The sequence below is a fragment of the Pecten maximus genome, chromosome 19 (genome assembly GCF_902652985.1).
Source record: "Pecten maximus chromosome 19, xPecMax1.1, whole genome shotgun sequence".
NCBI lineage: Eukaryota > Metazoa > Mollusca > Bivalvia > Pectinida > Pectinidae > Pecten > Pecten maximus.
In genome coordinates, this window is record NC_047033.1 from 29,798,442 (window position 1) to 29,822,024 (window position 23,583).

At 38.1% G+C, this 23,583-nt stretch overlaps 2 protein-coding genes across 2 annotated transcripts in view; both read left to right on the forward strand.

Annotated features, from left to right (window-relative positions):
- Nucleotides 1-2,156, forward strand: part of LOC117317517 — an 88,451-nt gene extending 86,295 nt beyond the window's left edge. The window contains exons 8-9 of the mRNA XM_033872332.1: nt 1-300; nt 2,050-2,156. Of these exons, the coding sequence (XP_033728223.1) occupies nt 1-269 (269 nt within the window). The 3' untranslated portion in view covers nt 270-300; nt 2,050-2,156. The remainder of the gene's footprint in view (nt 301-2,049) is intronic.
- On the forward strand, nt 276-23,583 carry LOC117317518. The gene is made up of 8 exons (XM_033872333.1): nt 276-300; nt 2,050-2,886; nt 8,693-8,757; nt 11,345-11,672; nt 12,019-12,072; nt 16,966-16,995; nt 21,167-23,104; nt 23,375-23,583. The coding sequence occupies exons 1-8, from the start codon at nt 276-278 to the stop codon at nt 23,581-23,583; spliced, it is 3,486 nt and encodes a 1,161-aa protein (XP_033728224.1).

Here is a 23,583-nt window from a genome sequence, read left to right on the forward strand (position 1 = left end):
GTTTTCCGTATGTGAACATCAGCCATGGTGAGTTCACTGTTCCCATCGAGAAAACAGCCATCATCCAAACCTACGTCATAGCATCACCAGAGGCTACTCCAATTCAGTGGTATAAAGTAGAAGAAGATAACCGCATTCCAATAGAAATAGACAATGAAAGATACTTTGCAGGTTCTATTATATCCCCCACATTGATTATCCGTGAGACAAACACTGATGATCAAGGATGGTACCAGTGCTCAGCTACCAATAGTAAAGGAACTGGTTGAAGCAACATGTCGGTTCTGTTCGTACAACCTGGTAAGTATGATTTGATTTTATAATGCAATGTTTACATTACAACAGTGTTAATCATTTATCCAAAGGGGAGTTTTAATTTTTCGTCAAATTTTGAAGTAAATATTTTGTGGAATGGCATTCTGGTCAAGCAATATATAACCGATCTAAGTGATACGTGTAGTATTTTATCATCATGATATGTAGTTGTGCTTACATGAAGGCATTTTGATTCAAATATATTTCTTTGAAACTGTATAGGCTTTAGTAATTTGTGGTGTTTTGATTAGACAATTAGCCTTGCATTTCAGTACTTATTTTTACCCTGGTACAATACTACATTTCTTATGGACATGAGACACTCCGCCCAATGCTATGGATGCATGGCGCATCTCCAACACTGCTTGTCACTGAACTTATTAAGGTTCACCTATGAGATATATGGGGATGTGTCAACTATGACTTTCATTTTGACCTACAATCTTACATCAATGAAAAATCTGTTCAAATCTGATTTCCAAATCTATACATTCAACAGTTTATACATGTATATGATTATTAGCTCACCTAGGGTCCATCCTCCGTCTGTCTATCATCCGTCCGTCCATCCGTCCGTCGATCAACAATTGACTTCTTCTTCATAACCGCTGATTGGAATTTGACCAAATTTGATCAAAAGCATCCCTATGGGGTGAGGAATCAAAATTGTACAAATGGTGGGGCTGACCCTACGTGGGTCTTAGGGGCGGGGCCAAAAGGGGTCAATTTGGCTAAATTGATATAAAGAACTTCTCCTCTGAACCTAAGAAATGTATATCTCTAATATTTGCCTGGTAGCACCCACTTTGGGTAGGGATTCAAAATTGTACAAATGGTTGGGCTGACCCCTGGGGGTCTTAGGGGCGGGGCCAAAAGGGGTCAATTTGGCTAAATTGATATAAACGACTTCTCCTCTGAAACTAAACAATGGATATTGCTCATACTTGCCTGGTTCCACCCTCTTAGGGTAAGGATTCAAAATTGTACAAATGGTGGGACTGACCCCTTGGGGCTGAGGAGCGTGGCCAAAAGGGGCTAATTTGGCTAAATTGATATAAATAACTTCTCCTCTGAGACTAAGCAATGAATATCTCTCATATTTAGCTTTTAACATCCCCTTAGGTGAAGGATTCAAATTGTACAAATAATGGGGCTGACTCCCCTGAGGGCTGAGGGGCCGCGCAAGAAGGGGTCAATTTGGATAAATTGACATTACCAGCTTCTTCTCTGAAACCAAGCAATGGCTATTGTTCATATATGCCTGGTAGCATTCCTATGGGGTCGGGATTCAAAACTGATGCTTAGGGGCAGGTCAAAAGGGATCAATTTGCCTAAATTGATATAGACAACGTCTTCTCTGAATCTCAGCAATGGAAATCGCTCATATTTGCCTGGTAGCATCCCTTGAGGTAGGGATTCAAAATTGTACAAATGATGGGGCTGACCCCCTGGGAGTCTGAGGGGCAGGGCCAAACGGGGTCAATTTGGCTAAATTGATATAAACAACTTCTTTTCTGAAACTAAGCAATAAAAATCGCTCATATTCGCCTTGTAGCATCCCCTTGAAGTAGGGATGATATGTAGGATGTTCTAACAAAAATTGATTGTATGCGAGTGACAACAGACATAGATAACCTAAGAGGTATGATATGTAGGATGTTCTAACATAAAATGAGTGTACACATGTGACAACAGACATAGATAACCTAAGAGGTATGATATCATATTTTTAAGGTACTGTTGCTGTGATGGAAGACGTTACTGCTGTGAGTGAAGACGTCACTGCTGTGAAGCAAGAAGTACCTACTGTGAGTGAAGACGTCACCGCTGTGAAGGAAGAAGTAACTAATGTGAGTGAAGACGTCACTGCTGTGAAGCAAGACGTCACTGCTGTGATGGAAGACGTTACTGCTGTGAGTGAAGACGTCACTGCTGTGAAGCAAGACGTTACTGCTGTGACTGAAGACGTCACTGCTGTGAAGCAAGAAGTAACTACTGTGAGTGAAGACGTCACTGCAGTGAGTGAAGACGTCACTGCAGTGAGTGAAGACGTCACTGCTGTGAAGGAAGAAGTAACTACTGTGAGTGAAGACGTCACTGCTGTGAAGGAAGAAGTAACTACTGTGAGTGAAGATGTCACTGCTGTGAGTGAAGACGTCACTGCTGTGAAGCAAGACGCCACTGCTGTGAAGAAAGACTTTACTGCTGTGAAGCAAGACGTTACTGCTGTGAGTGAAGATGTCACTGCTGTGAAGCAAGAAGTAACTACTGTGAGTGAAGACGTCACTGCTGTGAAGCAAGAAGTAACTACTGTGAGTGAAGACGTCACTGCTGTGATGGAAGAAGTAACTACTGTTAGTGAAGACGTCACTGCTGTGAAGGAAGACGTTACTACTGTGAGTGAAGACGTCACTGCTGTGAAGCAAGAAGTAACTACTGTGAGTGAAGACGTCACTGCTGTGAAGCAAGAAGTTGCTGATTGGGGTGAGTACAATACAGCTATGAGGAAAGGCGTTGCTGCTGTGAAGGAAGATGTCAGCGCCATGAGACATTTTTCATTCGCAAAGGAAGGTATGATACACTCTGGGGCTTGGGTGTTGGTATAAGATACAAGAAGATTTATTTAAGGTCGTATATGTTAAACATTAGATCTGTAGAGCTTTACGACTAAACATAAGCAAATTACAGAGAAAATTTATAGGAAAACACAGTAATATCACAGCATGCAAGTTATATCAAATGACTAAGGGAAACGAAAAACAACAAGCGACAATGAAGGATACATACTTAAGTACATGCATTCTGTTTTTCTTTAATGTAAGCATGCAGAGTTTGCAAGTTTTATAGCCTGATCAATTATTCCGAGAGCCCAGTATCAGTGGTGGTCATATCAACACTAGCCACATAAACTGAGCTATCGATTTCATTAACCAGTCTCCTCGCCAGGCTCCTGGGCGTACACAGAATAAAACGCAAAACACTAAACATCCATCCATCTCATCATTTTGAATCCTCAGTTATATCATAATTATGAAAATCTTCAGGGATCTGCAGCGAGGTTTATGATGGGGGTTACTTCTATCTCTCTCCTCTCTGTCTGTCTGTCTATCTGTACTCATTCAAGCATATGTGTCAGTTGCATTAACAGTTCATCCTTCAGAAGTCAGAAATAAAGGCAACAGTTGTACAGCTCACCTGCCCCCAAGGGTCAGAAAGATGATTGGGGAAGGGAAACAGATTTTGCATATATGGTGGCTGTGACCACCTTGAGACCAGAGGGGCTGAACGAATATGGGAAAAAGAGGCAAATCCTTAAAATCGTTTCTTGTCACCAAGTACTGAATGGGTTGAATCAAATCTGGTGAGAAACATCTTGGGGATAGGGGGGGGGATTTTTAAAAGGGGGGGGGAGAGGAAGAAGGGGGGATTGGGGGGAAAAAAAGGGGGGATTTTTTTAAAAGGGGGGGGGGAAAAAAAAGTTTTAGGGGGGGGAAGGAATAAAAGGGGGGGGAAAAATTCGGGGAGGAAGGGGGGGAAAGGTGATTTCCCCAGGTGGGAAAAACGGGGGGATGGGGGAAAAGAAGGTTTTTAAATTGGAATGGGGAAAAGTTAGGGGGGGTGGGTTTGGGGGAAAACCCAAGGGGGGCATAAAATTTGGGGGGGAAAAGGGGAAAAGAGGGGGGGATAAAGGGGGGGGGAGGGGGGGGGAAAATGGGGTGGGGGAAAAGGGAAAAGGGTTGTTTTTTGGGGTTTTTTGGGGAAAAGGGGGGGATTTGAAATTTTGGGGGGAAAAAAAATTGGGAAGAAATTTGGGAAAGGGTTTTGGATAAATGGTGACCGGGGGGGGGAAAAGGGTGGGAACCAAATTGGGGAAAATAAACAAATTTTTCTAAATTGCTTTCCCCTAAACAAAAGGGATGGGGGAAAAGATGTTCTTCCTTAAAAAAAATTCTTAGTCTTAAATTTTAAAAATTTGACCCCATTTTTTTAAACTTTTGGGGAAAAACCAATTTTCATAAAAATTATTTTTACCCTTTTTTCAAACCAACCCCCAAAGGGGGGAAAAAAGGCCCTTAAAATTTGGACATCCCTTTTTTAATGGACTTCCCAATTTTTTCGAAATCGTTTTGGGGGAAAACAGAAAATAGCAAAAATGGGCCCCTGGGGGGTTTCCCTAGGGGTAGAGGTTCCAAATTCGTCCTTTTATAAATTTTTAAAAGTTTTAAACCAATTATGTTTAAGGGGCGTTTTTATTGGGGACTCTAGTTTCCCCTTCGGGCCTTGGGGAAAAAATTTTTATCTAAAAACTTTTATAAAATTGTCATTTTTTCCCTTTAGTTTTTTACGGGGGCTTTTCTTATTTTTTAAAACTTGGGGGGGGGGGGGGCCCAAAAACTTATTAAACCCCAAAATAACATTTTTTGCATTTTTTTAAACGGTGAGAAATCACAGGCCCCTTGGACCTTGAAAAGAACCCCCAAGGGGCAGTTCTTAATTTTTGGGGAAACCCAAAACGTTTTTTAAAAATGGCCTATTTAAAAAAAGCAAGGGGTTTTGAAGGAAACCGTTAGTTTAATGGGTTTCTAAATTTTTATTCATTTTTTAAATTTTTCCGGAAATTTTTTAATTGTTTTTTTGGAAAAAAACCTAAAATTTTTTGGACTAAGGGGAAAGGGGTTCCATTTTTTAAAAACCTAATTTTGAAAAAACCTTTTTAAAAATTTTAACCCAAAAAAATTTATCAACTCAGTTTTCCCAAAATTTAACCTTTTCTTTTGAAATTTGGAACCCCTACTCTTTGGAAAATTTTGGGGATTAGAAAGGTTAAAGGCCTTTTGTGTAAAGTTTTTTTTGGGAGGGAAAAAATTTTTCCTTTTTTTTTTTTAAATCCAAATAAAATTTTTTTTTAAAAAAAAGAAAAAAGGGGGAATTTTCAAAAAAATTTTTTTGGGAAAAAATTTAAAGGATTTTTAAAAAATCACTTTTTCCAAAAAAACGGTTTTTGATAAAATAGCCAAAATTTTTGGGGGCCCCCCCAAAAACTTCCTTTTTTGAAAAAAATTTGAGGATTTTTTTTTTTCTTTCATACAAAAGAAAAATTTTAAAAAAGGAAAAAATTTTTTTTCTTTAAATTTTTCCGGGAAAAAATAAAACTTTTTTTAAAAATTTTTTCAAATAAAAATAAAAGGGCTTTATTCCCCTTTTTTTTTAACCCCCAAAAATTTCTTTTTTTTTGTTTTGTGATAATTGGGATAATTAAATTGAAATAAAATTTTTTTTTTTAAAATCTTTAGGGAAAACCCGGGGAAAAAAAAATTTTAAAAAAACCTTTAAAAATTGGAAATATTAAATTAAAAAATAAGGGATCATTCCCTTAGAACGCGGGTGGGGGGCAATGTTTTTTTTAAAGGTTTTTTGTTGGGATATTAAAATTAATTCAAAATAAAATTTGGGCCCAATTTTTGAAAACCCCCAATCCCTCCCCCAAAGGGGGTTAAATTTTTACATGAAAATTGTAAGAGGGACTTCAAAATGGGGTTTGATGGGCCCCGGGGGAAAAAGGGTTTTTTGCTGCAAAACCCAAAAAAAAAAAAACCAAAAAATTTTGTTTTTTTTTGAAAAAAATTTTTGGAACCTTTAGGGGGCAAATTTTAAAAAAAGGGGGAATTTTTGGGACTTCCCCTTTTTGAATTTGGGAGGGCTAAAATTTTGGGCTTATGAAAATTTTTTTTCCTTTTAGATAAAAATAAAATTTTAGAGAAAGGGGTTTTGGGTTTTTTTGCAAAATTTTTAATTTTTTTTTTGGGGGTAGTTTTTTGGGGGGGGGGAAATTTTTTTTAAAAAATTTTGCCTTGGTTAAAAATTGTTTTTTTTGATTTTGGGGATTAAAAGGTTTGGGGGAAAAAGATGGGGTTTTTGGTTTAAAGGGAGGGGGGGGTTTATTTCCCAAAATTTTTTTCATATTGATATTTTCAAACCCCCCCTTTAGAGAAGGGTTTTAATTTTTTTGGGGAAAATTGGGGTTTTTAAAAATTTCCCTGGGGTAGGTTTTTCCCCGGGGGAGGGGTTGGTCAATTTTCCTTTTTTTGTATAAAAAATTTCGGGAATTTGAATTAAAAATCACCAAAATTTATGGTAACCCCCTATTTGGGGGGGGATTAAAATTAAAAAAATTTTGCCCCCCTAAGGGAAAGGGGGGGGGAAAATGGGGGGCAAAAAAGGGTTAAATTTCTATTTAATTGAAATTTTTTGGAACTAACAATGTTTACCATTTTTATTTTTGGTAAAATTTTTAGTTGGGGTTTTAAAACACAAATTTTTGGGGTGACCCCAAAGGGGCCCGGGACCGGGGGGCCAAAAGGGGCTTTTTCCTTTAAAAATTGCTTTAAACCAAATTTTTGAATTTTCCCCCTTAATTTCCCCCCCTAAACAAATATTTCTTCAACCGGTAAAACAAACCCCGGGGTTTGGGAAAAAAATTCCCAAAAGGGCCTTTTTTTTAACCTCTTTGGGAAGTCCAAACCCCAAAATAACAATGGCCTTTTATTGGGGGTTTTTTTTCTTTTTTCCTGGCTCCCCAATTTTAAAAGAATATTACCCCTTAAGGCTGGTTTGCAAAAATTTTTTTTTTATTTTTTTAAAACCAAAGGGCCCGGGGCCTTAAGGGGCATGGGGAGCGGGCCCCAAGGGGCACTTTTTTATTCTTGACTTTTTTATTTTGGCACCGGGGTTCCCCCCCAATTTTAAAAAAACTTTCTGACCCAAAAGAAAAGGCCCAAAACCCCGTTTGGCAAACCAAAAATTCCCGAAAGGGTTTTTTTCCAAACCTCCTTAAAAAGGGGTTTATTTAAAATTTTAACAATTTCTTTCCCCCAAAAACAAACTGAACCTGGTTAGGGGGGTTTTAAGCTTTTTAAAAAACACCAAAGGAATTTTTCAAATTGTGATTGGGAACTTAAGGTTAATAAAAATAGACCTTTGAATAAAAAATTTTTTATTTAATAACCAAGAGGCCAAGGGACTTGATATTGGGTCTGTAGCATGCTGGGATGAAGGGATATCAAGTTGGTCAAAATGAATTATCTTGACTTTCATTCAAGGTCACAGGGGTCAAAAAGGTTAAAATCTTTAAATGACTTCTAAATAACGAAGAGGCCAAGAGACTTGATATTAGGTCCATAGTATGCTGAGGTAAAGGGCTACGAAGTTTGTTCATATGGATGACCTTAACCGTCACTCAAGGTCACAGAGTTAAATATGTTAAAATCTTTTACACAGGTTCTTGATACCCAAAAGGCCAACAAGACAGTGATACCTGTGTCAGATTGTATATAAGACATCTATATAGATATACACAAGACAGTGAGACCTGTGTCAGATTGTGTATAGGATATCTATATAGATATATACAAAACAGTGAGACCTGTGTCAGATTGTGTATCAGATATATATATAGATATAAACAAGATTGTTAGAGCTGTGTCAGATTGTGTATAAGATATCTATATAAATATACACAGGACAGTGAGACCTGTGTCAGATTGTGTATAAGACATCTATCTAGATACGCACAAGACAGTGATACCTGTGTCGGATTGTGTGTAAGACATCTATATAGATATACACAAGACAATGAGACCTTGGTCAGATTGTGTGTAAGATATCTATATAGATATACACAAGACAATGAGACCTTGGTCAGATTGTGTGTAAGACATCTATATAGATATACACAAGACAGTGAGACCTGTGTCAGATTGTGTGTAAGACATCTATATAGATATACACAAGACAGTGAGACCTGTGTCAGATTGTGTATAAGACATCTATATAGATATACACAAGACAATGAGACCTTGGTCAGATTGTGTGTAAGACATCTATATAGATATACACAAGACAGTGAGACCTGTGTCAGATTGTGTATAAGACATCTATATAGATATACACAAGACAGTGAGACCTGTGTCAGATTGTGTGTAAGACATCTATATAGATATACACAAGACAATGAGACCTTGGTCAGATTGTGTGTAAGACATCTATATAGATATACACAAGACAATGAGACCTTGGTCAGATTGTGTGTAAGACATCTATATAGATATACACAAGACAGTGAGACCTGTGTCAGATTGTGTATAAGACATCTATATAGATATACACAACATAGTGAGACATGTTTCAGATTGTGTAATTATGTTACCGATTCTCACTCTTATTAATCAGCTGAGCCTTTTTACTTCCTTACACTAATTTAAATGCAGTCAGAGTTTACTAAGCTGAAGATGGGAGAGATTTAAATATAACTATTTCACTTTTACTAATGCAAATGATGTTGATCAATATCACCTTAATACTTTAATTTTTTTTCCAGAACCAAGAGCTGTATCTACAAGTAACTCCAAAATAAAAAACAGAAGGATGGCTGAAAAAGCTAGTGTGAGTATTATTTTCTAACATGGAACTCAAGAGAGGCATTTTGGGTGTCTCTATTGAAATGAAATATATGGCTAAACTAGTTACGAACTTTCTCTCTGACTCTTGACTTCGAAAATGTTGAGGGTCAGTTGTCCTTGACTAACGGTCAAAAACAAATTCTTCTAAATATCATTTCTACAGCTGTCCTTGGTTGACAGTCAAATACTAATCCCACTGTTTGTCATTCCTACAGACATCCTCTATTGACAGTCAAACACTAATCCCTCTGTTTGTCATTTCAACAGCTGTCCTCAGCTGACAGTCAAATACTAATCCCACTGTCATTTCTACAGCTGTCCTTGGCTGACATTCAAATACTAATCCCCCTGTTTGTTATACACCCGCAACGAAGTTAGGGGGGTATACTGGAATCAGGTTGTCCGTCCGTCCGTCCATCCGTCTGTAGACGCATTTTGTCCGGACAACTCCCCCTAAACCGATCGGCCAATTCCAATGAAACTTCACACAAATATTAATGATCATGTGTAGATGTGCATGCCACTTTATTTTTTTGGCAAAATTATGGTTGCTATAGCAACTGGTCACTATAAACAGGTTTTTCGATAAGAACCATAACTTTTAAGTTTGTCCGGACAACTCCTAAACTAAATGGCCAATTTCAATGAAACTTCACACAAATATAGAGAACCATGTGTAGATGTGCATGCCACTTTCTTTTCTTTCAAAATTATGGTTGCTATGGCAACTGGTCACTATAAACTAGTTTTCTGATAAGAACCATAACTTTAAGTTTGTCCGGACAACTCCTCCTAAACCGAAGTGCCAATTTCAATGAAACTTCACACAAATATAGAGGACCATGTGTAGATGTGCATGCCATTTTATTTTTCTCGAAATTATGATTGCTATGGCAACTGGTCACTATATTACTGGGTTATCTTAGTTAGCCTCTAATTAACAGTTCCAATTCACCATTGACTCGTGCAGATTGCGGGGGTATTACTCAGCCATCCTGGCGACAGTTCTAGTTATTTCTACAGATGTCCTCGACTGAAAGTCAAATACTAATCCCTCTGCCATTTCTACAGCTGTCCTCGGCTGACATTCAAATACTAATCCCTCAGTTTGTCATTTCTACAGCTGTCTTCGGCTGACAATCAAATACTAATCCCTCTGTTTATCATTTCTACAGCTGTCCTCGGCTGACAGTCAAATACTAGTCCCCCTGTTTGTCATTTCTACAGCTATCATCGGCTAACAGTCTAATACTTAACATTTTGCTTGTCATTTCTACATATGCCCTGGACAGACAGTCTTATACTAATCCCTCGGTTTGTCATTTCTACAGCTGTCCTCGACTGACAGTCAAATACTAATCTCTCTGTAATTTCTACAGCTGTCTTCGGCTGACAGTCAAATACTAATCCCTCTGTTTATCATTCTACAGCTGTCCTCGACTGACAGTCAAATACTAATCCCTCTGTTTATCATTCTACAGCTGTCCTCGACTGACAGTCAAATACTAATCCCTCTGTTTATCATTCTACAGCTGTCCTCGACTGACAGTCAAATACTAATCCCTCGGTTTGTCATTTCTACAGCTGTCCTCGACTGACAGTCAAATACTAATCTCTCTGTAATTTCTACAGCTGTCCACGGCTGATAGTCAAATACTAATGCCTCTGTTTGTCATTTCTACAGCTGTCCTCGACTGACAGTCAAATACTAATCTCTCTGTAATTTCTACAGCTGTCCTCGACTGACAGTCAAATACTAATCTCTCTGTAATTTCTACAGCTGTCCTTGACTGACAGTCAAATACTAATCCCCCTGTTTGTTATTGTGCAGCTGTCCTCGGCTGACAGTCTAATACTTATCCCTCTGCTTGTCATTTCTACATATGCCCTTGACAGACAGTCTTATTCTAAACCATTTTTAGCTCGTCTCTTCGGGGAAGAGGAAGAGCTAATTATGTTTTCAACGTGGCGTCGTTGGTTTTCAAATGTTAAGATTTTGGTGGAAGCGTTAAAAGACAGTGATATATAGTAATAGTTATCTATTGGGGTTAAACTATCCTCTGCTGGACTCAATCTTAAAGATCTTTTTGAAAAAAAAAACCACTGATTTTTTTTAAAACAAAACACTGATTTTTTAAAAAAAACTTTTGGAATTTAGAACGAATTTTGTGTAAAGTGTTTGGTGCAAGTGTTGAAAGGTAATAATACATCAATTCATAATTGTACATGGGTACTGATATTTGGCATACGAGTCCCTGTTGGGTTAGATTATTCACTCTTGGAATCAAACTAAGGGGTTTTTTGGGGGAAAAAATAAAATAAAACGCTTTCTGACATGTTTTGGACTTCAACGTTTTTTTTCCATTTTTAAAGATATCATAGATTTAATTTAAGCTATTTATGAATGATGCAATTAAAGCTTAGTGTTACAAATGAATTCCGTCAAGAAAACAATATAAATCTTATCCAATATGCAAAACAACACCAATTCATATATTTTGATTATTTATTGACAAACATTTGCGAGACGAGCTATGCTGTTCTACCACAGCTTTTGTTCATTCAAACAGACGTCCCAAGCTGATGAGGATCAGCAGTACACAATCAGAATATTATATTCTGATATGGCGCTAAATCTGAGTGAGATGATCAGCCCAGATAGGAAATTGACCTGGCAGAGACTTTTGACAGTACTGGACCCATTGTTACCTCATCATCTTCGTGGTGACGACATTACATATATTGGAGACATACTTGAGAAGCTGAGGGCAAAAGGACAGATTGTTCCCATGAAAGGTTCCTTTGAGAAACTCTATGACGCACTCCTTAAAGTTAATGTTGAAGCAGCCAAGGTTGTTAAGGAGACTTCAGTAAATATAAAAGCACTTCTGTCTGAAGGTTAGTCTCATCTAATACATTTGTTATTTTTTAAATTCTCTTCGGGAATAAATGAATATTCCCAAAAACTTGTCATTCATTCATAAGCCATTCAATGATATACCTAATGGCTTGTGACACGTACTGTAACTCTCTTCAACACTGATCAAGCCACTTTCAACTGAAATTTCTTATTTATCATATCATTCAATGTTGGGCGCCAAGCTCCCTCTGATATCAAAAATGTTTATCTTTTGATGCATGTCTGGTTCGAACAGTTTGGGTGATGGTGTCACAAGCTGACTGATAAAACTTTGGTTGTCTATGAGTATTTTTCTGGTATATAATACCATTCATTTACTAACAGGGCCACTGGCAGCAAGAAAACCTGGAACTGAAAGAAATGGAAACCAGATTAAAGGTTTGTAATGAAAGGGATGCCTTACGTTTATCTGTGTTATTGTTGATGTTTGATATGACGTTAAAAAGCAGAGTGTGAGTATAAGACATCTATATAGATATACACAAGACAGTGAGACCTGTGTCAGATTGTGTATAACACATCTATATAGATATACACAAGACAGTGAGACCTGTGTCGGATTGTGTATAACACATCTATATAGATATACACAAGACAGTGAGACCTGTGTCGGATTGTGTATAACACATATATATAAATATACACAAGACAGTGAGACCTTTGTCAGGTTGTGTATAAGACATCTATATAGATATACACAAGACAGTGAGACCTGTGTCAGATTGTGTATAAGACATCTATATAGATATACACAAGACAGTGAGACCTGTGTCAGATTGTGTATAAGACATCTATATAGATATACGCATGACAGTGAGACCAGTGTCAGATTGTGTATAAGACATCTATATAGTTATACACAAGACAGTGAGACCTGTGTCAGATTGTGTATAAGACATCTATATAGATATACACAAGACAGTGAGACCTGTGTCAGATTGTGTATAAGACATATATATAGATATACACAAGACAGTGAGACCTGTGTCAGATTGTGTATCAGACAGCTATATAGATATACACAAGACAATGAGACCTGTGTCAGATTGTGTATAAGACATCTATATAGATATACACAAGACAGTGAGACCTGTGTCAGATTGTGTATAAGACATCTACATAGATATACACAAGACAGTGAGACCTGTGTCAGATTGTGTATAAGACAACACAAGACAGTGAAACCTGTGTCATTGCGTGTAAGATATCTATATAGATATACACAAGACAGTGAGACCTGTGTCAGATTGTGTATAAGACATATACATAGATATACACAAGACAGTGAGACCTGTGTCAGATTGTGTATAAGACAACACAAGACAGTGAAACCTGTGTCATTGCGTGTAAGATATCTATATAGATATACACAAGACAGTGAGACCTGTGTCAGATTGTGTATAAGACATCTATATAGATATACACAAGACCGTGAGATCTGTGTCAGACTGTGTATAAGACATCTATATAAATATACACAAGACAGTGAGATCTCATTCTGTATCAGATTGTGTATAAGACATCTATATAGATATACACAGGACAGTGAGACCTGTGTCAGATTGTGTATAAGACATCTATATAGATATACACAGAGCAGTGAGACCTGTGTCAGATTGTGTAATTCCTTTAAATCGCTACTAGTCATAAATTTATGAATGGATTTGAACCAAATTTAGTAAGAAACATTCTTTGGGGAAGGGGAACAGATTTTGCATAAATGGTGACTCTGCCCCCGAGGGGCCAAAGAGGCGGGGCCCCATATAGGAAATAGAGATAATTCCTCTAAATCGCTACTAGTCATAAATTTATGAATGGATTTAAACCCAATTTAATAAGAAACATCCTTTGGGGAAGGGGAACAGATTTCACATAAATGGTGACTCTGACCCCCGAGGGGCCAAAGAGGCGGGGCCCCATATGGGAAATAGAGGTAATTCCTTTAAATCGCTGCTAGTCATAAATTTATGAATGGAATTGAACCCAATTTAGTAAGAAACATTCTTTGGAGAAGGGCCCCCCGAGGGGCAAAAGGGTTGGGGCCCCATATGGGAAATAGAGGTAATTCCTTTAAATCACTACTAGTCATAAAGTTATAAATGCATGTTGTAAACTCAGAGAGTCTGGACTTCATTATTTCTTTAAAAGCAGTTGGGATCCCAACGCTTTAACCATATATAGCATTGTTTGAGGTTAACAAACAAAAGGAATTGAGCATGAACATTATTTTGACATTTGGTCAAATCCAACCAGGTGAGCGATACAGGACCCATGGGCCTCTTGTTAAGTTATGAATGGATTTGAACCAAATTTGGTCAGAAACATCCTGGAGGAAGGGGAACAGATTTTGCATAAATGGTGACCCTGACCCAAAAGGGGCCAAAGAGGCGGGGTCCAATAGGGGACATAGAGGTAATTCCTTTAAATCGCTACTAGTCATAAAGTTATGAATGGATTTGAACCCAATTTGGTCAGAGACATCCTTGGCAGAAAATAAACAGATTTTGCATAAATGGTGACTCTGAGCCCCAAGGGGCCATAGGGGCTGGGCCCAATATGGGAAATATAGGTTATTCCTTTAAATCGCTACTAGTCATAAAGTTATGAATGGATTTGAATCCAATTTCGTCCGAAACATCCTTGGGGGAAGGGGAACAGATTTTGCATAAATGGTGGCACTGACCCCAAAGGGGCCAAAGGGTCGGGCCCAATAGGGGAAATAGAGGTAATTCCTTTAAATCGCATAAAGTGATGAATGCTGAATGTTCTAAAAACAATTCTTGAGGTCTTTCAGACCTTAGAGAGTCTGGACTTCATTAATCATAACCATACATAGCATTGTTAGAGATTTACAAATACAACAAATTGAATATTAACATTATTTTGACATTTGGTCTAATCCAACCAGGTGAGCGATACAGGCCCTATGGGCCTCTTGTTCTGTTACTTGGGTCTGTCTGATGTGTCAGTACTCTAGTTATGTTACTGCATGAGGTCTGTCTGATGTGTCAGTACTCTAGTTCTGTTATTTGTGTCTGTCTAATGTGTCAATACTCTTGTTCTGTTACTTTGGTCTGTCTGATGTGTCAGTACTCTAGTTATGTTACTGGAGTCTGTCTGATGTGTCGGTACTCTAGTTAAGATACTCGGGTCTGTCTGATGTGTCAGTACTCTAGTTCTGTTATTGGTGTCTGTCTGATGTGTTGGTACTCTAGTTCTGTTACTGGGGTCTGTCTGATATGTGTCAGTACTCTAGTTCTGTTACTTGGATCTGTCAGATGTGTCAATACTCTAGTTCTGTTACTGGGTTCTGTCTGATGTTTCAGTACTCTAGTTCTGTTACTGAGGTCTGTCTGATGTGTCAGTACTCTAGTTCTGTTACTGGAGTCTGTCTGATGTGTCTGTACTCAGTCTCTTGTTTTGTTACTGGGGTCTGTCTGATGTGTTGGTACTCTAGTTCTGTTACTGGGGTCTGTCTGATGTGTCAGTACTTTAGTTCTGTTACTGGGGTCTGTCTGATGTGTCAGTACTCTAGTTTTGTTACTTGGGTCTGTCTGATGTGTCAGTACTCTAGTTCTGTTACTGGGGTCTGTCTGATGTGTCAGTTCTCTAGTTCTATTACTTGGGTCTGTCAGATGTGTCAGTACTCTAGTTCTGTTATTTGGGTCTGTCTGATGTGTCAGTACTCTAGTTCTGTTATTGGTGTCTGTCTGATGTGTTGGTACTCTAGTTCTGTTACTGGGGTCTGTCTGATATGTGTCAGTACTCTAGTTCTGTTATTGGTGTCTGTCTGATGTGTCAGTACTCTAGTTCTGTTACTTGGGTCTGTCTGATGTGTCAGTACTCTAGTTCTGTTACTTGGGTCTGTCTGATGTGTCAGTACTCTAGTTCTGTTATTGGGGTCTGTCTGATGTGTCAGTACTCTAGTTCTGTTACTTGGGTCTGTCTGATGTGTCGGTACTCTAGTTCTGTTATTGGGTTTCTGTCTGATGTGTCGGTACTCTAGTTATGTTACTTGGGTCTGTCTGATGTGTTGGTACACTAGTTCTGTTACTGGGGTCTGTCTGATGTGTCAGTACACTAGTTCTGTTACTGGGGTCTGTCTGATGTGTCAGTACTCAAGTTCTGTTACTTGGGTCTGTCTGATGTGTCGGTAATCTAGTTCTGTTACTGGGGTTTGTCTGATGTGTCAGTACTCTAGTTCTGTTACTTGGATCTGTCAGATGTGTCAATACTCTAGTTCTGTTACTGGGTTCTGTCTGATGTTTCAGTACTCTAGTTCTGTTACTGAGGTCTGTCTGATGTGTCAGTACTCTAGTTCTGTTACTGGAGTCTGTCTGATGTGTCTGTACTCAGTCTCTTGTTTTGTTACTGGGGTCTGTCTGATGTGTTGGTACTCTAGTTCTGTTACTGGGGTCTGTCTGATGTGTCAGTACTCTAGTTCTGTTCCTGGGGTCTGTCTGATGTGTCAGTACTCTAGTTTTGTTACTTGGGTCTGTCTGATGTGTCAGTACTCTAGTTCTGTTACTGGGGTCTGTCTGATGTGTCAGTTACTCTAGTTCTATTACTTGGGTCTGTCTGATGTGTCAGTACTCTAGTTCTGTTATTTGAGTCTGTCGGATGTGTCGTTACTCTAGTTCTGTTACTGGGTTCTGTCTGATGTGTCAGTACTCTAGTTCTGTTACTGGTGTCGGTCTGATGTGTCGATACTCTAGTTCTGTTACTGGTGTCGGTCTGATGTGTCATTACTCTAGTTCTGTTACTGGGTTCTGTATGATGTGTCAGTACTCTAGTTCTGTTACTGGGGTCTGTCTGATGTTTCAGTACTCTAGTTCTGTTACTGAGGTCTGTCTGATGTGTCAGTACCCTAGTTCTGTTACTTGGGTCTGTCTGATGTGTCGGTACTCTAGTTCTGTTTAGGGGTCTGTCTGATGTGTCAGTACTCTAGTTCTGTTACTGGGGTCTGTCTGATGTGTCAGTACTCTAGTTCTGTTACTGGGCTCTGTCTGTGTCAGTACTCTTATAAGTTCTGACCATGTTGATTAGGTGTCGAAATTCTGGGAATTGGTAATTGTTTCAGGATTCACCTAAATTCTAGCCTTGCACGAGGGAACTTTGTCCACTTTGCATAATTTTTTAAAATCTGACATAAATATCTTTAATCTGACATTCAGCTTAAAAGTCTCATCATAGAAAATCAAAAATACATTCTAGCTCTGTTCTGGTTCTAAATCCTTGTAGAAATTAATATTGGATCCTTGTGTTTTACAGGAAGGAATCCCAAGTTGAAAGCTATGAAAGGTGAGTCTGCTGAAAGATAACATGAAGATATTTGTTTGATGGAAAAGAGGTCCAGGAAACCATCCATATACATCAATGACATGACACAACTTGTGAAATATTTGAAACATTAATGTTTGTGTGATAAAGACAACACAAAATAATAGTGTATAAAACAATAACAATCTCTATAATCATCCATCAAAGGTCATGGCCATATGTTATATAATCATCCATCAAAGGTCATGGCCATATGTTATATAACCATCCATCAAAGGTCATGGCCATATACGTCATGTAGTCATTGTGGCTGACTGATGGAAGTAGATATTACACAATGAGTAGGTTGTTATGTATGGTATTTATTTCACTTAAGTAAATTATTTTTCAAAAGTAGCAAAAATACACACGCTTTCAGAGTAAAACAAATGACATTTACAACATGCAACCACAAGGTTGTGGGACCTGTTCCTACCACAATTGAAAAGCTATTCTCGGGATGAATTGACATGTTTTCTTTTTACAATTTCACTTGGGTTGTCAGGATAATTTTGTAAGCTGAAGTGAATTAATTATGCTGCAAAATAAAATATTACAATCTATTGCAAATCATACGAATACTTATCAAGGTTATTATTTTCAAAGCAGTAAATTGATAGACATCAATATAAAAGAATTAATAATCATATACAACAATTAGTGAACTACTTTGTGTGTGTTATAATTTCCGCCGCGACCCCATGGAGTGACCTCCAAGTGATAGCCAATCAAAACGTACTGAACCAAAAAATGGCTCAGCCAAACATAATGCATTATAACACAAGTGGTATAAACTGAATGCTATTCAGCAGTTGTAATGATGATTTCATGCCTCGGTATCTAAATAACACCCACCTATTGTGGTAGAAACAGGTTTATGTGTTCGTCAGTGGCTTATGTTATGGTGCTACTCTGTCCTCAGGTTGTTCTTCAAAAATTATCTGAAAAATGCTTGTGACTGGCGTCATGGTATAACTTTGTCCTTAGGTCATACTTGTTACTGGCATTAGGGTATGACTTTGTCCTTAGGTCATACTTGTGACTGGCATAAGGGTATGACTTTGTCCTTAGGTCATACTTGTGACTGGCATTAGGGTATGACTTTGTCCTTAGGTCTTACTTGTGACTGGCATAAGGGTATGACTTTGTCCTTAGGTCATACTTGTGACTGGCATTAGGGTATGACTTGGTCCTTAGGTCATACTTGTGACTGGCATTAGGGTATGACTTGGTCCTTAGGTCATACTTGTGACTGGCATTAGGGTATGACTTGGTCCTTAGGTCATACTTGTGACTGGCATTAGGGTATGACTTGGTCCTTAGGTCATACTGGTGACTGGCATTAGGGTATGACTTGGTCCTTAGGTCATACTTGTGACTGGTGTCAGGGCATGACTTGGTCCTTAGGTCATACTTGTGACTGGCGTTAGGGTATGACTTGGTCCTTAGGTCATACTTGTGACTGGCGTCAGGGCATGACTTGGTCCTTAGGTCATACTTGTGACTGGCATTAGGGTATGACTTGGTCCTTAGGTCATACTTGTGACTGGCGTCAGGGTATGACTTGGTCCTTAGGTCGTACTTGTGACTGGTGTCATGGTATGAATTGGTCCTTAGGTCATACTTGTGACTGGCGCCAGTGTAAGACTTGGTTCTTAGGTCGTACTTGTGACTGGCGTCAGGGTATGACTTGGTCCTTAGGTCATACTTGTGACTGGGGTCAGGGCATGACTTGGTCCTTAGGTCATAATTATGACTGTTAGTGGGATTGAAGGCAGATATCTTTATTTGAATTAGAGATATCTTTATTTATCTCCATTTATCAATGTCTTAATCTAATTACAGATATCTGAACTAAATAGGTAAAACCCCTAATGGTTATTTTGGAAAGCTGTTTGTGTTTTTACCCATTTGATTAAGATATCTTTATTTGAATTAGGGATATCTGTTTTTGTTGACAAAATAGAGATATCTGTTTCAAAAATAGAGATATCTGTATTTAGATTTAAGATATTTTTAGCCAACCATCATGAAATGGTGGGCTCTTCAAATCGCCCTGCATCCGTGGTCCAACGTCTGTCCGTCCCTCCGTCCGTCTGTAAACAATTCTTGATATTGCTTTTTCTCAAGAAGTACTGAACGGATCTTTCTGAAATTTGATATGTAGGAACCCTTGGTACATGGTCATGCATGTTGGATTTTGGGACCAGTCGGAAAGCAACATGGCCGGGAGGCAGCCATCTTGGATTTTGACAATTTAAGTTTGTTATCGCTTTTTAGCTCGTCTCTTCGAAGAAGAGTGAGAGCTTATGTCGTCACTCTGGCGTCGGCGTTGGTTTTTCAAACGTTAACTTTTGGTGCAAGTGTTAAAAGGTATAGTAATTTATGGTAATATGGTCCCTGTGGGTGTCAAACTATCCCCTGCCAGAGTTAAACTAAAATATTTTTTTGGGGGAAAAAACCAGATTTGTGAAAAAAATTTGACTTAGAAAATGTTAATTTTTTAGTGCAAGTGTTGAAATGTATTAATACATCACTATATAATTGCACTAGGGTGCTGATAATTGGTAATAGAGTCCCTCTTGGGTTAAACTATCCCCTGCCGGAGTTAAACTAAAAGATTTTTTTGGGAAAAAAACATAATTGCACTGAAATCTGAGATTTTTAAATTCTTTGGACTTTGTGTTAAGTTTATGTTGTGAGTGTTGAAAGGCATAGTATTACATGGTATCAGGTTCCCTGTGGGGGTTAAACTATCCCTTGCCAGAGTTAAACTGAAATATTTTTTTGGGGAAAAAACACATTTTTTTTTAAAAAATTTGTGCAAATGTTGAAAGGCTTAAACACATCACTTTATGATTGTACTAGCATAGGTGTCAACCATCCCGGATTACGCGGGAAGTGCCCGGAAAATCATTAAAATTTCCCCTAAATCCCGATTTGGTGTAGTTCCCGAATCGGAATTAGATTTATCCCGGATTTGAGCACACATCCCTCAAAAAACCCCGGAAATCTCAGACACTTCGACCCATGACTGATTTGGTAAACAAAACACCCCCACCACCTGTGTAGCTGCCCTGGCCTGGGGCTTGGCGAGAGAGCCTAGTCGGTCACCGTAGGTGCCTGCCGACCCGTGTTGCGTGTATACATTACAACTCTATGTGGCTTCATTTGACACGGTCAGTTAATTTTGTGATTACAGCTAGGATACATCACTTCAAGAACAAACACTGGTCATATCTGTCAACAAGATTTACTCACATGAAAGCCAATAATGCCTTTCTTAATCGTAGCTGTCAGTACCAGCGTTTGTACTGCCGCCATCTTTAATTGCTCGATACTAATATAAAGTCGTAAACTGTCACAAGAATCCAGATTTAAATTTGGGTTAGAAAAAATAAAAAAAAAAAACTTTTAAGAAGTTTGTTTGATGTGACAATAGTACTAGTAGTAAAACAAAAATAATCAATAAATTACCCTGTAATTATTATTTGAGAAAGGAAGGGAGATGATGTGATATATTCATTTAGAAATATTTCAGAATAAAATTTTTAAAAATGAGGAGATAATTATTTACTTTTGTATACTGGTTACAGATTTCAAGTTACTAAATCATTAATAATTCACTAAATACAGTTTTTCTCTATGAAATGTCTGAAAACATTTTTTAAAAGAATTTTTTTTTCATTTTTTTTTTTTTTTAATATTATTTATTCTTTTAAATTAACCATTGTTGTCAAATTTTAATATTAAGATATATAGCCTGAGGTAATTAACACCTGAGGAACAACCTCTGAATGCAACAAAAATGTCGCGATTTTTTTCATGTTTCTCAATTATACAGATTAGTTAGAGGAAGGGAAAATAAAAAGATAAGATCAATCTGACACGGAACCTATAAAGATCATTTAATGGTGGGCGCCAAGATCACTCTCGGATCTCTTGTATATTGGAGAGATCTATATTTGAAAGACAGATATACAAATGTATACATATATTTTAATAGATACCTGGTATCTCTAATGTCTAATAAATAAATTTCTATATTTAAAAAACAGAGATATATGAATTAAAAATAATTCTTGTGATTAACCATAAAAATATCATTGATTTCTAAAACTTTCAGAAATAATAAAATGCTTTCTGATTACAGAAACAACAAGATTAAGAACCCTTGATCAAACCTCAAAACCAGAGGTGATCTCTACACAAGCCTTGGAAGACGCTAAAGAAATGATCAGAAAGAACAGCGTTGTCCTCATCAAGGGTGCCTCAGGGGATGGGAAGACTTTGATGTGTTACCAACTATTGAAGTGGCTAATGGACGGCGATAATAAGGATACCAGACTGTCAAAGGATCCTGTGCAGCTTTACAGCATGGCCAAATGGGATGAAATTGTTGAACCAAACACACAATTAGCTGTATATATTGATGATGTTAGTGGGGAAATCGCTGAAGAATTGAAGAAAAGGGAAGTTTCCATTAAGTCGAGATTTTGTGGGAAACTCAATAATAGATCAAATTGTTTGATACTAAATGTTCGAGATGAAATTTTCAAAAGCACACAATTACTTTCATGTGAATTCTTCAAACAAAATATCATTGATTTGAGAGGTAAAAACTGCATAAAAATCTCAGAAAAAAAGCTTATTTTAGAAAGTTATGTCCGAGAAATTAAAACCTTTCCTAGTGGAAAGGAATCTGAAATAATCAAACTTGACCCAGATATAGGATTTCCACAGTGTTGTCGACTTTATAGGGATGTTCCCAGCTTACAAAAAGAGGGGGTTCATTTCTTCAAACAACCATTTCATTTCATGGAAACAACTTTGGAGAAATTACCAAAGGAGCACTTTTCTGCTCTTCTGTTTCTCTTCCTCAATGAGGGGAGAGTAAAGAAAGGTGATTTAGATCCTAAAAACAGTGAAAGTGTTGACAAGAAAAAGCTTGATGAAGCTTTCCAGGGAATTAAACTTGATCATGCAGACAAAATCAGATCTCTGCAGAAAAGTTTAAATGTAATGTTTGGATCTCTGGTTGCAAAAAGAAAATATCCTTTTCACAATTTTGATGATGATGATGATGATGATGATGTATTTTACCAATTTTGTCATGATTCTGTTCAGGACACAGTTGCCCTTATGTATGGCAAAGACACAAAAATTGGGTTTATAGAAAATTGTCCACGAAAGTACCTCCACTATATATCAACATCAAAATCCACCGCTAACAAAATAGTTATAAAACCTAGTAGTGAACACATGTATAAACGTTTGGTCAGAGAGTGTGAATCTGATGTCGGACGTGAAAAGGACCATAGATTATCTGACTATATAGTTAGATTAGACGTATGGACAGACACCCTGTTTCTACAGGGATTTATTAGTTGGCTAAGTGGTCAGAATGATGACAAAAACTTACACCAACTGATAAAATCTACGTTGTTAAATGGAGCTTGCTCTGCTGGTTTAGAAGATCGTGTCTCGTATCTCCTTTCTGTGGGTGCCACACCTGACAATGATACACCGTTTAGTGTAGTGAAGGGTGGGAGTGTACAACTACTGACACAACTACTGAAGTATGACGTCATTCCTACAGCGAGGGCAGACAGGTCACGATCATCATATTATACTGAGAATATCAATGTCCTACACGAGGCGTGTCTGTTTAAGAGAGAAGAGATGGTGACCATGTTGTGTGACACTTACCCAGACTTGGTACACGAGACTGATAACAGGAGACACAGCACGCTCCATCTTATGGCACTGACAGGAAGCGTTGGTCTATTTCAGACAGTGGAGAGAACGATACTTAAATCTTTGTGTAGAGTTGAGGATGTACAACAGAAGTGTGAGACAGAAGATGGCCGTGTGGTACATAGGAGTTGTGTGTGTGGACAGTACATGTCACAGTTAGAGGACGATGACGGGTGGACAATATTACATCTTAGTTGTGGAGAGGGACACAGGGAGCTTAGTTTATACCTGTGTCAGTGTTACCCAGCACTAACTACAGCTGTAGATATCGACGGGTATACAGTATTACATCATAGTTGCAGTCAGGGACACAGGGAGCTTAGTTTAGAGCTGTGTAAATTGTATCCAGCACTAACTACAGCTGTAGATAACGACGGGCTGACAATATTACATTATAGTTGTGAGAGGGGACACAGGGAGCTTAGTTTAGAGCTGTGTAAATTGTATCCAGCACTAACTACAGCTGTAGATAACGACGGGCTGACAATATTACATTATAGTTGTGAGAGGGGACACAGGGAGCTTAGTTTATACCTGTGTCAGTGTCACCCAGCACTAACTACAGCTGTAGATAACCTTGGGTATAATTGTCTACATTATATAGCCAGGTGGACATCAGATGTCGACATGTTCACTGATTGTGAACGTCACGTAAAACTGAACGTAGAGAAAACAGGAGGTAAGTATGACATCACGACCATACTTACTAATGACGGTAGATCTGTTCTAGACCTGGGAAAGGAATGGATAGAGTGGGCGGACTTAGATAACAGCCCTTTGTATGACCATCTTGTCAAAGTTTTTAATAAATAA

Bases quoted from the DNA above. Each gene is read 5' to 3' on its own strand.
- LOC117317518 (XM_033872333.1), top strand. From the start codon at position 276: ATGTCGGTTCTGTTCGTACAACCTG. The intron at 11,673-12,018 runs GTTAGTCTCATC...ATTTACTAACAG, and splicing joins AAAAGCACTTCTGTCTGAAG to GGCCACTGGCAGCAAGAAAA. The intron at 12,073-16,965 runs GTTTGTAATGAA...TGTGTTTTACAG, and splicing joins AAATGGAAACCAGATTAAAG to GAAGGAATCCCAAGTTGAAA.